Genomic DNA, 18094 nt, shown 5'->3' with positions numbered 1-18094 from the left:
AGGACAGCAAGGTCACACTTAGTCAAAACTGATCTATACCAGTAATAAACTATATAAATGGGGCTGCACAAATGAAATCACGAGTCTCAAACCATCCAGTCATATCACAAGTTACAGGATCATTTGCTTCAGAGCCCGACATTAATGACAATTTCCGCATAATTTCGTAGAACTTCAGGCGGTGTTTAACTCACAAGATTGTGACATCGCACCAATGTGTCCAATGTGTGTTACATTACGGAAGAATATCTGACCTGCAAACCAGTTCTTTTTGTGTCAATACAGAGTTTTTTGTGATGATCGGACTGGCTTTCTAGGAAACACACGAGCTGAACTTACTTATAATGTCAACACAGAGTTTGTCCATTGGCATTTGACTTCTCGAGACCAAAGCAGCAACAAGCCTCCACTTATAGTATTTCACCCAAAGCTTGGCGCATAAAAATTCACTTCAGAAGCACATAAAGCCCTTAAAAAGATACTTTTGACACCCAACACCTAAGTTTTTCTGACAAGGAATTAATCAACCTTCAAAAGCAGCCCTGTAAGTTGCATGAATCAATCAGAATTAATGTATCACCTGAAAAATGCTAAACTTTGGACGAAATACATTACACCTCTTAACTTTCATTCCGGTTCTAACATTACCTTTGCTTTTAAAAAACCAACCATTACCATACACTCCACTCCCACTTAACTCCCAATATTGTACAGAAACACATGCATCATCTAGCATTATTTACAATGTTTGTCACATAAAATGTAAGCCAACAGTGTTCATTAAAATTTGAAAGTCACAGGCTTTGCATCAGCTGACCAACACATTTTGCCCAGCTGTACACAAAGCATTGGAATCACACTGGGGCAACCACAAGCACTAAAAACACGGCATTTTACAGGGGATATCTCATATTGTTGTATTTATAGAGTAGTTTATGTATAAAATCTCTAACAAGTGCTGCAGCCTGGGTCCTTTCCTGCTAAATCTTAAGACCTAAAAGTGCTTTTAAAAAGCACTTGACAATCTATTTATTTATTTATTTGATTTGTACTCAAGAATATTTCAATTATACGACAGTGGCCAGCATTATGGTAGGAGGAAACCGGACAGAGCCCGGGGGAAACCCACGACCATCCACAGGTTGCTGGCAGACCTTCCTACTTACGCTTTACAGTTTATGTTATTTTATACAGAGAAAAGAAAGTTATTTGCAAAAGAATCTGATACATTGTTCAGTATACTTAAACATCACTTTTTTTCTCGCAGAAAATGAAAAAACACAAATGAATAAATAAAAACACCACCAGTTGGCTTTCCAGACCCAACACTGCTGGCAACTTTTTTTGTTTTTTTTAATCAGAGGTCATTCAAAAAAAAAAAAAATCAGATGAGGAAGATTTTTACTTTAATCATTACAGGTGGGAATAATCAATATGAAACCCAGATTTAATTCATTCTGGACCAAAAATAAGACAAGGAACAAAACAATTTCACCAGTACATTTGAGTCCCAAGACAAATCTTATCTCAATCGATTTCCTTGAGAAGCCAGAGTTGTACCCCTTTAGGCAAACTCTCTATTGCGAAGAATGATCGGGGCAACTAAGGTCCAGACGTACAGGAGGATGCACACCCAGCTTGAAGCAATCTTCACCCACATAGACGGGTAGTTAGAGTTCAGGGTCTTGAAGTCAGATGTTGGCCTGCACAACAACAACAACACATTCATTTGACTATACTGGTAGCAAACGTATTTATATTACCAGTATGTGTCTTACACATATACGCTGCATATAATTCTCAAGGATATTTAGCTATACGATGGCGATTAGTCTAATGACAAAACTGAGTATGGTTTCTTGCTAAGTGCTTGACAAATCTCCTGGCATAGAAAGGATTTATTTATTTATTTGATTGGTGTTTTACACCGTACTCAAGAGTATTTGATTTAACAACGGCGGCCAGCATTATGGTGGGAGGAAACCGGGTAGAGCCCGGAGTAACCCCACGACCATCCGCAGGTTACTGAAGACAAATGAGCAAAAGAGGGTTTAATCCATCCTTGGTCAACGACTAGTCATGCTCTGAGAGACTACTCGGCTGATCCAGATCAATATCAATCATGCAGCATCAATATTTCTGTTGATAAAACAAGGATAATTATCACTGCAGCTGTACCTGTCTCAAAGTTTCACCAGTGTAAAACAAACACAAGTCAGAAATGTCCATGGGTTACTTACTTGTACCAGTTGGTCAGAGTCATCATAATATACAGGGAGCCCAACGCGAGCATGAAGTGGAAGAATGAATAGCTGTAAGCCACGCCCTCCTCTTCATTGTCGTACACGTTTTGTCCTTTCTCTTTGTCCTCTGAGCTGCTGCTTCCAGTTCCTAGCAACACACAAACAAAAAATATAACCATTAACACAGCTACCTCAAAATTCCATTATGAATTATATATAATAATATTAGAGATATTTTACATGCAGATTTTTTGTCATTTCCCTAAACCCATTAAAACCATTCAACATAAAATTATGTTTACGGCCAAATTACTCATTTTGCAAACAGTAACGTTTCTAGCGTAAATTTTGTCAAAATTTTGCTAATTTGTTTAATATTCCTATCCTACAGCATGCAATTTACCAGAGAGTAAATCCAGACCCCATTAACATCATCTGAGCCTAAATTGATTTTAAAATTAGGCAAGTGCTGGCCTAAAAATTAAAGGAAAAAGAGAGTACATGCATGTATGCGAGAACCCTAATTCTTCAACCCTTTCAACCTCCTCTGCAACAAACACTTTGAAATGTTTGAGAGAACTATGGGGTGTAGAGAGGCAATTTGCACAGTTTTATGAAGCTGGCATCTTCACAAACAAATCATTTTAGCATAATTTTGATAACAATTGCCCACTTAAATTCCACTGAAAAACGTGCTTGGTTGAAAAGGTTGAAGATTCACAATAAATTGTTTTTAAAATAAAGAAAGTGCTGGGCTAAAAATTAAAACAAACAGCGAAACGCATTTGGGATATGGTTATAGCAGAGGGTTATAGAACAGCTATTTCTGACTGGGCTTTATACATTGATTAGATCACTGAATATAATGCAAAAACAACTGCTTTTTCAAACACAACACCAAACCACAATTTCAACCATCATTTGGAGAGTAGATACTCGGGATTCTCAAGTGAATCAGCGCAGATATGCGCATGCCTGATTCTGAGACAACAAGTCAACTTCTGGGAAGTCAGTGTGCAAACTACCAGTTCCGTTCTTAGAAAGAGATCTGTTTTTTTTTTTTCTCAAAATAACTCTGAATAAGAATCCTTTAACATCTGATTTTTCCAGATGAAACAGGAGACACAAATGTTTTTAAAAGATTTATTTTTTTATGATTGGGGTTTTACGTCATACTCAAGAATATTTCACATATACGATGGCGGCCAGAACTATGGTGAGAGGAAACCAGGTAGAGCCCAAGAGAAACCTACGACCATCTGCAGGTTGCTGGCTGACCTTCCCATGTACGGCCGGAGAAAGTGTTAAAGAGGTCAGGGCTCATTTTACGATGCAAATTAAGGAATCCAATTTCCAGAACTTTCTCTTAAATCACAGTTATAGGATTTAAAACAAAATAAAACAGTAAAGTAAAATTAAGTATTTACTGACACAAATTACATTTTATCACTTATTTGCACTCCAAAAATGGATTGAATATATTGAATGTACAGGGGTTTTCCAGCAACCTGCAGATGGTTCCCAGGTTGCCAGAACTGGATGCTGACGGATTCCTGTGAGAAGATACTGCGAGACTATGTTTGGATTCTGGCAACAGTAAGATTTATTCAGGTTCGTATACTTTTTTAAGCTGACTTACAAGCTCTTCCCTCGTCCACCTTCTGATGAAAGTAGAGCATTGTCATTTGAATCAGGCTTAAGAATTTTACACAACGAAAGATTGAGAATTAGAAAGGTTGATATGATATAGGTTACAGTGGCAGGCTACTCACAAACATATAAAAAGTCAGAAATATGGCTGAGCACCTGTCACCCCTCAGGCAATCAATAGATTTATCAGCACAATGATGCTTTAAAGAGGTACATGTAGTTTTCTCAAAATTTCTGTTTTGCAGAACGAACCATTTTATAAGTATAGGGGTGTGTGAAAATTTCCTCAGCACTTAATTTTTCTGACTCCCATCAAGAAAAAGACATAAGGGTGGGAAAAAAATTCCAAACACAAAGCACAACTTAATGGTTAAAGAGGGTTAAACAGGTAGAAGAGTGACAGTAAAAACACAGAGCACAAGACACCCCACACCAGAAGAGGGACAACACTGGCATTCATATAAAAACCATAGCATTATCACAGAGAAGGCCTGATCCATGATAACAGTTTGGGCACCAATACAAGATGTTCTAATTATCAGTAGGTTTAAACAGTAGACGAGTTTCTTATCCCTGCTAGACATGAATAGATGACAATGTTGTTACATAAAGAAATTCATGAAGTCTTCAAGAACGATTGCACACAAAACTAACCCATCAAACATACATATTCAGCACACGTTATTATGCACTAGTTTATGCACCCACACTAGCGATGGCCTAATCCTCTATACAGGGGTTCAAAACCGACTTGGATCAGACCATGGTAGCAGCCGTAGAGTTGGGCAAGAGCAATGCTTATACATCAACCCACAAGGTAGGCACCCAAGGATAATATAAAGCTATTACTTTGTATCAATAATATGTGTGGATAAATGAACAAAGAAGCAAATAACATACCATCATCTGTGCAGATGAAGGACACACATGGGGCCGGATGAAAAGAGAAAGCCATAGACAGAGAGTTAAGAGCAGTGAGGGTAACCTGGCCACATATAACACAAATACCTCAAGTCCAAAAAAGCTTCCAACCAAATGCAATTTTAACCGCTTGACAACATTTTATTCTTCCAAAGTGCAGGTTTAATATCCAGGTATAAACCATTCCGTTTAAGCAGAACATAAAAAATGATGGCTGATTTAAATACCCAGACAAAAATCATTCCCTCTTTCCAAAACATGAAATGTTGATGAATCTTTCTCTTTAACAAATGGCAAATAAAAACTTGTTCAATATTTTAACACTTTCTGCATAAGTACAAGAAATGCTCAAGCAATGGTGTCACTTACGAAAATCTTACAGAATTTCTTGGTCGGTGAAAAAGCGATTTAGAAATAGACCCTTGTTCTTTATCTGTGGTTTTAGGAATTTATGGTGGAAAAAACTTATAAAAGAAAACACTTGTGACAAAAAAATTTGCTGCCATCTAAGCCACACACTAGTTTCCAAAAGGATGTTAAACATCATGTAGTGGAGAACTACTCCGTAAACATAAAAGCACAAGTTCAAAAAAAGGTAAACCCTGACCGGGGGGGGGGGGGGGGGGAGGGGCTCACCTGTATCAGTCTGGAGAATGGTTTTCTCTGACAGTGTCAGTTTGCCCACTTGACTGTTACTAGAAGTGCGAATACTGTAACAAAAAGCAGGAGTTGGTTTAACTAGTTTATAATTGTTAATTAACATATGAAAGTAATCAGCTGATTTGATTCATGTTTTATTATATACAAACTGACATACCTTCAACAAAAAATTTTTCTTCCACATCTTCAACTGACCACTCCTGGTTAAACTGATGACATTTCAAAAGATGTAACTAACTGGCAAATTGCATGGGTGTAAAAATCTTTAGTTGCTTAATTTAATTGAATTTTTTTATTTCTTCAATGAGGATTTCCCACAGCCTAGTAGCCACCAAGGGATCTCCTCTCCTCAGCCTTCCTTCAGTGATCAAATCAGTTCTATATTCTGCAGTTTTTAAGATTCTGCTCCATGACAGACATAATGCTACTCAGAATATATTTACTATTATGTGCAAGTAAAACTATTCAATGCAGAAAACTTTTAGAAATATCAAAAATCAAATTCCACGATTTCCCATGTCTAGAATATCTTATCTCATGACCTTGCAAGCTTAGAATATCAGAAATCATGTTTCATGAATTTCAATAATTATGCAACGTAAAAAAAACGTAGGATGCAAATTTCAGAGAAATAGTGACTGTAAGAGTCTAATAAAATCTCCCTCGGGTCTTCATGATGAAAAGAACAAGACGTAAGCTCTCACGAGCTGAAAAAGGTGAAAAGCCTGAAACTATCCCACTGAACTGAAAAGGCCATTTATAAAAGACATTTACATTTAAATATCACTGTTTCACAAATGGAGACCATGATCCCTAAGTTAATTCCATGGTTTCATGGCTTTGATGTTGATGCTGTAGTTGAATATTTACAGATATTTTTCCACATTTTCTTTCAAGATATTACTTAAAAACTACACTTAATATGGTGTTTGAATTTTTCCCTTTCGCTCTGATTTTGGAGGATTTTATTTTCATGTTGAAAGTCACACCCGTTTCCTGGTTCTATTATGTACAATATTCACGTACTTGATTGGTGTTTTATTCTGTATGCAGCTAATATTTCAATCACATGACAACAACCAGCATTATGATGGGAGGAGGGCGAGCAGAACCCGGGGGGAACTCACAACCATATACAGGTTAATACCTGTGTTCTAACAGGTTCTCGCCTTGATATGGTTGAAATACCGCCAATGCAGCATTAAACCCCAATCAATCAATCATTCATTCATCCATTCATTCACCCATTCTTGCCTTGATATGGTTGAAATACTGCCTATGCGGCGTTAAACCCCAATCAATCAATCATTCATTCACTCACTCATTTACCCATTCTTGCCTTGATATGGTTGAAATACTGCCAATGCGGCGTTAAACCCCAGTCAATCACTCATTCAATTGTTCATTTATTCATTCGTGCCAAAATATGACTGAGATATTGCTGACATGGTGTTAGGACATAATCATTCATTCATTCATTTACTCCTTCTCGCTGAGGACACAAACCTGGAGTAGAGGACAGCAAAGAGCCAGATGAGGGCAGCAATGATGCTCTCCCCGTCAAACCCAGCCTTTACCCCATCCCCCTGACTGTTGGGCACAGAGTCACCAGTTTTGTTCAGGAATGTAGGGTTGCAGTTCCTGTCTGAAAGGCAAGGTGAGGAAAGGTTATCATTGATTTTTTCGTTTTTTAATTTCACACTTTCGTGAAAAGTGGAGGACATTAATTTGGGTCAGTTGGTCAGTCATACTTGGTTTTCTGAAGACAGTTGTTATAGAGTGTATTAATCAGAAAAAACTCTAAAAAGCAAAGTAGGCATCACTAAATAAACCACTTAAAACTTAGCACAAATATACTTTCATTTATTTTTTTAAATTTCTGTGAGGAGAGTTAAAGGTGTTCAACTGTCTGAATTCTCATGTGGGCTTTATTGGTCATATTATCAGAGTTTAGGAACTCTGACGTCAGTATTTCCATCTCTAATCACGACAATGAATGTTGTAATAACTTTTTTTACCCACGAGTAAAAGATTGCTGAAATAATGTTCTCAAAAATTCTTTCCGTCAGTCAAAAAAGGTGTTGTGACGTTTCTAGATACCGGCTGTACCCTAATTCCTCAACCTTTTCGCATATGAAAGAGCAACTTTCCGTGCAATTTATGCACATTTTTAAATTGATTTTGCAGTCAAAACTACATTGGTTGGATTGGCCAGTGTCAGGGCTTCACAAAAAGTATAATTTTATCAGTGAACATAGAATAATGCCTTCTGAATATGCTTGAATAAACACCTTGCAAACACCTTCCACAGAATACAAATATCTCAATGCCTGTCCACACTCTTCAAAAAATCTAAAAACATAAATGAAAGTATTTTTACACTTGGATTTCAGTGTCTGTATGATGAAACTTACCTCACATTATAGCTTTGTTTTACTTCAAAGTTTTGCCAAGCTAAAAATCTTAGAAAGACTTAGATTTTAATAAAATCTTAATAAAAAAAACAGATGGACTAAAATCAATACAAGGCTTTAAGTTTTAATACAAGTCTGAACAACCTGGCCAATGCATGGATCCACCACATCTTACGTCCAACAGTTCTTCTTGGGACATTACTTTTTTATTCCATTCTCGATGAAAGCTACTATGACATCATGATATCGCAGAATAATTGAACATTTGTAACCTATGTGTGAGAAAATCGCTTTACCTACTTGCAACAATGCTGATTATTATTGGAGAAATGTTTAGGAACGTCAATAACTGATCAAAGTATTGACTCTGTGGAACATAAGATCACGTTTGAAACCAGCCCAATTCATGCAGAATTCAACAATTTCCTTGATTCCGATTGGTTGTTGGTGAACTTGCAATAACTGCTTTGATATATGTTTTACTTGAGTTTAAAGATGGAATTATATTTTTGAAACAAGAAAATTATTTCTTGAAAATATTTATTGAAAAGTAAATTACGCCAGGATTACTGTGATGTTTCAACCAGTTTTGAATATTTGAAAGATGCTTAAAGGTAAACAACATAGGTCAGATGAAAGAGTGTGAAAAGTTATTTCTAAATGCGGTCTTCAATATTTTTTCTGACTTTGCCTTATGGAGAAAAAGACACTTGAAAATAATTTCTGTATGGTGGGTCTTTGGGACCAACTTTTGGTACTTATAGTCTTTGTTTAATAATGTCATAATTGAGGATGTAACACAGGTTTTGGATCATATTTATATTTTTAATATGTTCATATATATTATCATAATTTACGTCAAATGCATATGTTTCGATATGAACAACAAATTTACATTCAAATAAATTTATTGGACAAGCATCACATCCTTATTTAGAACATTATTATGCAACAAAGATAAATACCAAAAGTTGGTCCCAAATACCCAAATAATAAAAATATTTTTAAATACCCTTTTCTCTTGAAAAACAAATCAACAAAAAATATTAAAGATCATATTTGCAAATAAGTTTTGACGCTCTTTCATCTGATTTTGGCATCATTTTTACATTTTCCTCTCCTAACATATTCTGAGGGCATTATTCTGTGTGGACATTATACTTTTTGTGAAGTCCTGAAATTGCTCAAAATTGTCTTCAAATCACACTGAAAGGCTGATGAATTAGGACACAAGGCTACTTCAGACCAGGTAAGCTCTCGGCCTTCATTCAATTGTGAAACTGTACAGGTGTTTCTTGGAAGAATTTCCTTTAACTGAAGGTGTTTATGAACTTACTTGGGTTGTTGGACATGGCTGACCAGGTGAGGTACATGACGTAGAGGCTGATTAGAGCAGCCTGAAGCAGACCTGAACGGGGCTGGGCTGAAACATACAGATGCTTTCTTAAGTATTCACATGAAGACTGATTGACTGATTGATTAACTGATTAAATGCCATACCCAAAAATTCTCCAGTATTATGAAGGTGGTCTGTTTTATGGATCAAGGAAAACAGTGCCCGGAATATACCCCTCATTGGTGAAAGAGAAGTGTCTTCAACAAACACAAGACTATGAAAATGGCCAGATGTGCACTGTATACCACCTGTTGCCACCAAACAGCGAGAGCTGGAGAATGAGCAAAAATCTGAATTTGAGTTCGTAACTTGTGTGCTTCGTACTTTAGCTACATCCTCCTTCCTTATATGGTCCACATTTACACAAGACAAATAAAGCTTTGACAACAGGCAAAATTATTCCCACGACTTTCAAAATAGCATACATTTGGAATCATATGGTCAGAGGATGGACGACTTAGTTTGCTGTGTGATGCAACATTGTTGCATCGAATTCAGCAAAAATGGTACTGATGTTGCAGTAGTACTTACACTGACCATCAACAAACATAACAATAAAAGCCAAATGTGTTCCCACTTCAACCTTTTCACTTGATGGGCAAAATATATCAAGTTTTCTGCTGGTTTCCTCTCTGGTTGTAAGTGGGAAGGTCTTCCAGCAACCTGTGGACGGTACTGGGGTTCAGCCTATGCTAGCCATGGTATAAGTGAAATTTTCGTGAGTATGGCACAAAACAGCAAATACATAAATAAATATCACGTTTTCCAACTGACAGATATAGTGTTTCGACTGGCATTTGCTGATAGTCGGATTATTTTGATTGAGAGCAGCAAATCAGTCAAATTCCAACACTTTGTGGGCCCCAGGTCTGTGAGTTAAGCTTCAGGGTTCGGTTGTTCTGTGAGCAGAAACCATGACAAGTTCTCACCTTCCTGTACTCGAGGGAGGATAGCAATGATGGAGATCAGAATACACAGGATCAGGTTGAAACTGATAAAGAACTTGTGGATTGTGCAGTCGGCATGCTGAAACGAGAAATCAAACACTGTACATCAATATGCACTGAAATTCTGACACTGAAAGCAGTACCTTGAGCAAAGGGAAAATACTGGCTCAAGTGAGACTTGAACCCACGACCTAGAGTATGGCAGTTTTGCTTTGAAACATTGTACACAAGTTACAACACCCAGAAAAAATCACAATTTTGGTCACATTTAAAAAAGGTGGACAAAACATGTTGAGTCTTGTAGATTTTCTTTTATTTTACTTTATTAATAAAGTAAAAAATTAATATCTTTTTCTTTCGCAGCCCTATGTGGATAAGAACAGCATTAATTTGCTCACATGACCTAACGCAGCATTAATTCATGTACATCTGACCTAATATGACCTCTGAAAGAGTGAAGTCTATTCAGGCATTCTGTTGTGGAATTCACTACCTGCAGTTATAAAGAAGCTCCCACACTTTCCAGTTTTCAATCGCGTTATTTTGAACACTACCTGTATGCAGAAACATTAACTTCTGACTGATGTCTGTATTCTTCTTGTCACCCAATACTGCATCTTGCTTACATATATCGTTTCATTGTTGCATGAACTCTATATGTTTTTGTTTAAAATTTATTTCTTTATTTATGATACTATTACTGTCTAACTACATGTACCTACATTATCATATACATCTACATGTGTTTCCATGTATTATCCAATTTGTTGTTCTTATTAGTAACTTGCCTCTTGGAGGACTTAGGGAAGAACTATTTGTTTACAAATTGGTCAAGCATCCTTCGTTAAATAAAAATTATTATTATTATAATCCAGCGTTGATTTATGTACATTTACATCTGACCTACCACATCATTAATTTACGAAAACCTGAATGACCTAGGCTACCTGAGCAGAATATTAATTTACCTACACCAGACTTACATCACAAGATGGCACAAAATTAATTTTTCCTATTTCCTCTAATTGTTTTAGGTGTGGTGAGAAAGGTATAAGTGACAAAGTCTATTAAAGTCTGTTACACGTGTTTATCTGTTATATTCTGTTCCCAAGGTGCTTTGAAACAGTACATGTCACAGGGTGTAAGTCTGCTATTTATTCTACACCTCGGGGAAATGATGTGAGTTATCATGTAACCTCTGTTCATCTGACTACCATACTTACTGAAGCGTAGTAGACGTAGAACAGAACAACAGCGGTGATGGTGAGAACATAGAAGAGGCCCGTGAAAAACACCAGACCTAAGGACAAAACATCACAAAAAGATATTTCAACACAGTTTACAGTGGAGGAAAGCTATAACTGAAGCCAAAACCTAAGCATAAAAAAATTTCATTTTTTGTTAAAAGAGTTACATGCTTTCAAATGTTTGAATTTTGAAGTTAGCTTCATGTGTCATAAAACTGAGGATTAGGTACTCTGACAACACCACTGCACTACATACTACAAGTTTTTCTCCCTTCAAAACAAAGCTTTTAATGTAGGAATACAAAATTAAAACTGTCCAAATGAGCGTTGTCAATTGTTTATTCTCACCAACCCCCACCAATAATGAAAATTGGGGGAATTCACAAATACCCTGTTCAAGTCTGGGATAGAATTAGCCAATTATCACTTATTATTGCCCCCAAAATGGTAATGAACGGGCATCCAGATTTCAACTGAAGTACCAGTGAGTATTACGGGTGAGACAAAGCCCTCTTACCACAACAGTACGCCTTAGACTCTGTTTCTTCATATCTATCCACCCACTTCTCGTTCCATCCATGAGCGAAGTCCACGATTAGAATCAGCTGAATGATGATGAAGAGAAACGCTCCAACGAGCCCAATGTAAAGCCAGGCTGAAAAAAAACATTATCCTCACTATGTACATGTAGACAGATTTCCAAACCAAATTTGAAACATGGAACTAAAATAATAGGTAAGACACGGAAGTAAAACGTGAATTTGAACATGGATAAAAGTCATGCAAGTAAATAGGCTGCTAAGAAACAAATTGAATTCTTCCACAACAGTCTGTATGACCCTACATCCTAAACCTTTTGCACATGAAAGAGTAACTTTTAACTTGACTCTGAAAACAAAACTACACTGGTTGGTTTAACCTCCTCCAGGGATTCACAAAAGTTATAACTTTATCCGTCTACACAGAATAACACCCTCAGAATACATGTCAGCTTGACTAAACAACTTGTACACATGAAAAAAGTGAAGAATTACGATATTAGTAAAATATGCAAATAAAATTCCAATTTTAAGAATTGAGAAAAACTAGAAGCTGCACCAGGGCCTAATCTAGCCTCAGAAGGGCAGGGGGCGGAACCACCGGTGAAGGGCACCTCACTGTTGAAGATTTCGATTCTCATACATTTTTAAGGGCCTCGGTTCCTAGGGTTGACCTCCATCCCATGTGCACACCACAAAATGTACCTAGCTGGAAAATTCAGTCTTAGAAGTTGTCATCAAATATTCCTTCCTGATTCTGGATCAAACATTAAATTTGAGTAAATTTACGAAATTTAAACCTAAACAACTGAAGTTGAAAGGCATCCATTGCTTTTACCACTGTGGCAAAGGAATGCCAATTTGCTTTCGCCACACAGAAATTCTATTTGCCAAAACTAATGTGGCGAAAGGCTATCTGAAGCCTAGCAACTAAGAAGATAATCTGAGTCTAATGAATTCAGGCTGTTTTTTTTTTTTGCTTTTTTTTTTGGATGCAATCAGCACTTCGAAGGAACGGCTGAGAAGGGCTGGAATAGGCCCTGTGCAATCTGTCTATAAAGCACAAAGGCCCATTTTACAGGTTGTCTCTCACTTACTACATTGCTCTAGCAGACCTAACAGAGGTTTCTTACCTCTCCTACCAGTCATTCCCATTGACCAGACTCAGGATTAAACCCTGATCTCATGACCATTAAAAACACTCACCAGTGGAAAACTGTCCAGTGCCTGGGATGAAGAAGGCTCCCACACAAATACCAACCATGATGAGGACTTTGAAAAACCAAAACCTGCCAGGTAAAAACAAACAGTTTCAACACATTGACTTTTTGTTTTGGTTTTGGTTTTTTATCCTTTTAATGAGAATTGTCACATTCCTACGTGAACAAGAAATTAATAGGTTTGCGAGAACTTGCCCCTTCTATATTCTGAATCATGTTTACTTACAATTCTCCATATGTGCAATCAGCAAGAACAGGATGAAGAAAGGTTCTGTGAAAACTTTCTGTATTCTTGGTTCTTTTGAAATCTTCACGCAACATTATCAGCATGCAGAGGAAGAAGGATGGCTTTGGAAGAACTTACCCATTCTGAATTTTGGCTCTTGGATCCTTCGAACTCTTAACACATAACATAATCAGCATGAAGAGGAAGAAGAAGGCGGCCATAGCGAAGCAAACACGGTACACTGCCAGGTACCCTACCAAGTCTTCACATCTCTTATTCGATTCACCTGTTATGAATTCCTTACACAGGCCTGGTATCTGCAGCAGATGTGGTTGAATTTATTTATTGATTTGATAGGAGTTTTACACCATGCTCAGGGCTATTTCACTTGTATGCCGGTAGCCAGCAATATGGCAACTGAAACACCCATGACCATCCCCAGGTTGCTGGAAGACCTCCCAATGTATTACCGAAGAGGATGCCACCATGTGCTGGACTTTTAACTCCTAGTAAACGCTTTGTTGAGAATCTCCTGGGTCATCTTGCCAGAAGTAATTTAAATCGTTAAAGGGAAATATGTATGTGTACTTGGGTACTTTATGTCATGCTTAACAACTTTTCAGCCCAAGACATGTAGGTCTGACCCATGAAGAGCCATTCCTTGTGTGTACATGTACATATACTTCTTGAGTCCATGCCGCTAAGGTGCTGCTGCCATTGACGTATCACGTCCAAGAAGCAAGACAGGACACTCCACCCAGTCAAATTTTACTGAAACAGGGCCAACCAGTCCTCTTTCCTTCTCGAATGCCTTTTTTCAAGTCTTTGGTTTGACCCAATCATTCTTAATGGAAATCCCCCCGATTCATTTACAAGTATTTTCACAGTTTCCTATACACAATCTTTAGATTCTGTTGGTGTGCATTACAACTGCATTTAAAAAAAATTCAAAACAAAAAATTAAAAACATTAAAATCGTATGATTCTCCAATTTTTTAAACTTCTCACTTACAAACCCTTTTGGAAACGCCCTGGATAACAACCTCTCTTTATAAACAAGAAGTTAATAGGTTTGTGTGAGCTTGGCCATTCTGAAGAGTAAATTATTCTCACTTACAAAAACAACCATTAAAATTACATGATTCTCTGATCTTCTTACTTTTGATTTTTTTTTATGAAATAATCTGCCAATGTATCTGTGAACTTCAGTAAATCCTTGGAGTACACCACTTACCTTTTCCAACTGCTGTACAAGGCCTGGTGCCAGCATAATCATAGCAACAATTGATCCTATCAGCAACATGAAAGCGTAACCAATTCTGGCTGCCGTGGAGTTCTTGCACGACGGACATGCTGCGCAGCACAACCCACATGCTGCACTTCCACAGCAGCAAGCAGCCTGCAACAGAACATTTATGAAGATTTGCAACGGCATTGTGAATCAGATTGTTGCACACCCTGCACTGATACATGATCTGCCTCTTAAAGCTTTTATCTTCATTAAGAAAATGCATTTCTCGTCAACTTCTAGGTGTTGTTTTGTCATGTGCTCTCCACAAAGTAACTGCTGCAAACTGTACCAGTGAAGCCTACAATTTTCTGAACAGGAGAATATATGCACAAATCACTGATGCAAATACACGGTACAGCAAGCTACCATAAAGAATTATCAATTGTTAACAGGTCAAACTCCGGAACTTTTCACTGTTCACAATGATCAGTTTTTGGATGGTGTAAGCCAGAGTGCAATCACACCTGAAAATACGCTGTGAAGTATTTTCAAATCCGGATAGGTTGAAATGCACTTTGTTTGAATGTGCTTTCCTTCTTTATAACCGCAAGAAGAATTATAATTTTCCTGTTACAAAGGTGTTGTAAAGAACTGGGTGGTCGTCTTTGTTGGTCGTCTACCTGCTGCGCGGGTGTTTATTACGCAATTCAGATACTTCAATGATCTGATGTCACTAACACATGACAGCCCCTGAATCATTCATCTTTTGTTATAGCCACTTATATGTAGCTGACTCATTCAGGACTTTGTTCTGGCCATTCTACTACTTTACAGGCTGAATCTTCTAAATTTTTAAACATTCTGTTGAACGATGGGTTGACACACAGATCTCTCTATATAAACAGATGACAAGAAGTGAATTTCTGTGATTTTGAATTTGGTGACACCGTCGTCTCAATCATATAGTTTACAACAAATAAAGTTCACACACCATCTGCTGATGATGTCTGTCACATGCTAGTGTATATTTCTGAAACAATCCTTTTATTTGGGCTTTTGAACTTTTTCTCCCCTTTTCTAAAACAACACTCAATTTCACTTTCACGCAGGTGGAAATGTGACCAGTTCATGTGTGTTTTCACTGTAGCTCCCACAACAATTTTGACCCATGGCTGAAGAGAATAAAATAATGTATTGTTAACCAATGGAATTGTACAGTTTGAAAGAACCGAGTATTTCTACCTACACACAAAAATCAGCTTTATTTATTTGCTTGATTGGTGTTTTATGCCATATTCAAGTGTATTTCACTTACATGAATAGGATGAGCATTATGGCGGAGGACAAACCTATGGGCTATGACTATCTGCAAGGTACTGGCTAGTCTGAATTTTCCGTCTACTTGCAGCTGATATTGTGATAAGCCTGGTGACAAGCTGCAGTTCCACAGGATTTCCACCAGGGTTGGTAGTGGAGAGGTGGGATAAGAGCGAGAGGGTGGTATTCCCACTTCAGTTTTGCGTCTTATGAGAAGGTGTGATGTCTGTAGTAAAATTCCTGCGCTGGTATCAGAGCCTTCCGACGTGCAAGTTGGCACAAAGAAAATACCTGCCAAAACTTACACGTTGTGGGCAAAAGTCAGGTGAATTTTTTTTTTTTTTTTTTTTTTTTTGATTGGTGTTTTACGCCGTACTCAAGAATATTTCACTTTTACGACGGCGGCCAGCATTATGGTGGGTGGAAACCGGGCACAGCCCGGGGGAAACCCACGACCATCCGCAGGTTGCTGGCAGACCTTCCCACGTACGGCCGGAGAGGAAGCCAGCATGAGCTGGACTTGAACTCACAGCGACCGCATTGGTGAAAGGCTCCTGGGTCATTACGCTGCGCTAGCGTGCTAACCGACTGAGCCACGGAGGCCCTCAGGTGAATTACATTCGTCGACAACTTTGTGATCTTCTGAACTAAGGATGACAGTGATCTCCGTGTATTACTAAATGTAAGACATCCTTTGACCCGATTTTCAGGCTAGGCAATTCCACGATGTCTCGCTTTGACATTTTACACGTGGAGCAATTGTTGTGCACCCGAGATAGACCTTTCTGACCTACTACGGCACATCAAACGTTGATTTCTTGTCACTTTTACAAGCATTTTCCCAAATTATTGACACACGTTATGTAGCGGATACACAAGAGTTTAGTGTGTATGTATGTTGGTTTGTTTGGTGCTTTAACTAATTATTACTGTCAACCTATCTGTAAAAAGATACAATTCTGTAAGACGGGACGGAAGTTAGGGGTCAAGTGACCACCTTTTCCTATTAAAAGCAAAATGGCTGCTCCATGTTAAAGCATTGGGGAAATGGTGACTTTTTGCCACTTTGCTAATGACCAGTAAGGCATAGTTGTACAAAATAGCATCATGAAAGCTCTGCAGAAATACTCAGACTATCTGGAAAGCCGAAAATTATACAAATCCAACGGATACAAGATCGCTGACAGCAATTCAAAAATAGGCTCCACCCACGCTGTTGCTTCACGTGGTCTCTAGCTTCTAACGTCTTACAGAATATTCCACTGGCAACTGAAAAGACTTTTCTTTATTTCATTTCTTGTATGCCTGAGGCACAATTTTCGGTAGGCGAATGAGCAAAAACGAAACTAGTGGAAACCCTGTTCTACTTAGAAGTCGCTCCATTTAAAATCTTTAATAGTCCCAGTGCATGTAATGGACTTATCGTGCAAAATACTAACTGATGACATGGAGAAAAAGACTATAAGAGCTTGGATGTAGGTGAAACTGGAAGATAATTTGGACTGCAAGTACATGAGACTTTGAAGAGCTCTGGTGAGTTGCTTAAAAACTAAAAAACAAAAAAAGATTCCCCTGTCTGCTTGACATAGATAAAGTTAACTAGACACCTCTTACCCATGTCTCTATCACAAAGTTTTAGCACTTATTTACTAAAAATAAAACATAACCATTACAATCAGATGTTGTTGTTCAACAGTTTATGCAAATTTCACATTGTTCTTGCATTTATCAGCTTTATCCTCGTTTCTCTTACCGTCCCAGCCAAGGATCCGATAATACATCCCATCTTTGACTTCTTCTGAGATTTCTAAGTGAGTTTGACACTGTTTATGTGGGTAGCATACGATGTCTGGGGACAATTAGTCACCCAAAATATCACGATTATTTTATTGCGACAGACTAAACTGCAGGAAGCAAATGGCGTCACCGAAAATGACACCTGACGTCATTGCTTTATCCCTTATCCAAACGGTAAAGGCGTGTTCTAAGTAACTTCACCGTAAATACACTCCATAATAAAATTGCAGGCATAAAAATGTTTATTATTACGTAATATGTTGGTAGACGATAAAATGTTGCTTTG

At 37.7% G+C, this 18094-nt stretch overlaps 1 protein-coding gene across 1 annotated transcript; it reads right to left on the bottom strand.

Moving 5' to 3' along the window:
* Nucleotides 1-540: 540 nt before the first annotated feature.
* On the bottom strand, nt 541-17909 carry LOC135463570 (serine incorporator 3-like). The gene is made up of 12 exons (XM_064740869.1): nt 17765-17909; nt 14698-14862; nt 13602-13780; nt 13224-13306; nt 11996-12133; nt 11455-11531; nt 10214-10310; nt 9225-9311; nt 6981-7119; nt 5451-5524; nt 2241-2391; nt 541-1703 (listed from the first exon to the last, which is right to left on the bottom strand). The coding sequence occupies exons 1-12, from the start codon at nt 17795-17797 to the stop codon at nt 1565-1567; spliced, it is 1362 nt and encodes a 453-aa protein (XP_064596939.1). The 5' UTR covers nt 17798-17909; the 3' UTR covers nt 541-1564.
* Nucleotides 17910-18094: the final 185 nt, after the last annotated feature.

The sequence above is a fragment of the Liolophura sinensis genome, chromosome 3, assembly GCF_032854445.1.
Source record: "Liolophura sinensis isolate JHLJ2023 chromosome 3, CUHK_Ljap_v2, whole genome shotgun sequence".
In the NCBI taxonomy this organism is placed as follows: Eukaryota; Metazoa; Mollusca; class Polyplacophora; order Chitonida; family Chitonidae; genus Liolophura; species Liolophura sinensis.
Note: the sequence above shows the minus strand (reverse complement) of the source record. Positions and strands in the feature narration are given on the sequence as shown.

Bases quoted from the DNA above. Each gene is read 5' to 3' on its own strand.
- LOC135463570 (XM_064740869.1), bottom strand. From the start codon at position 17,797: ATGGGATGTATTATCGGATCCTTGGCTGGGACG. The intron at 13,307-13,601 runs GTAAGTTCTTCC...TTTACCTGGCAG, and splicing joins AGAGCCAAAATTCAGAATGG to GTTTTGGTTTTTCAAAGTCC. The intron at 5,525-6,980 runs GTTTGTGTCCTC...TTTTTGTTACAG, and splicing joins TTTGCTGTCCTCTACTCCAG to TATTCGCACTTCTAGTAACA.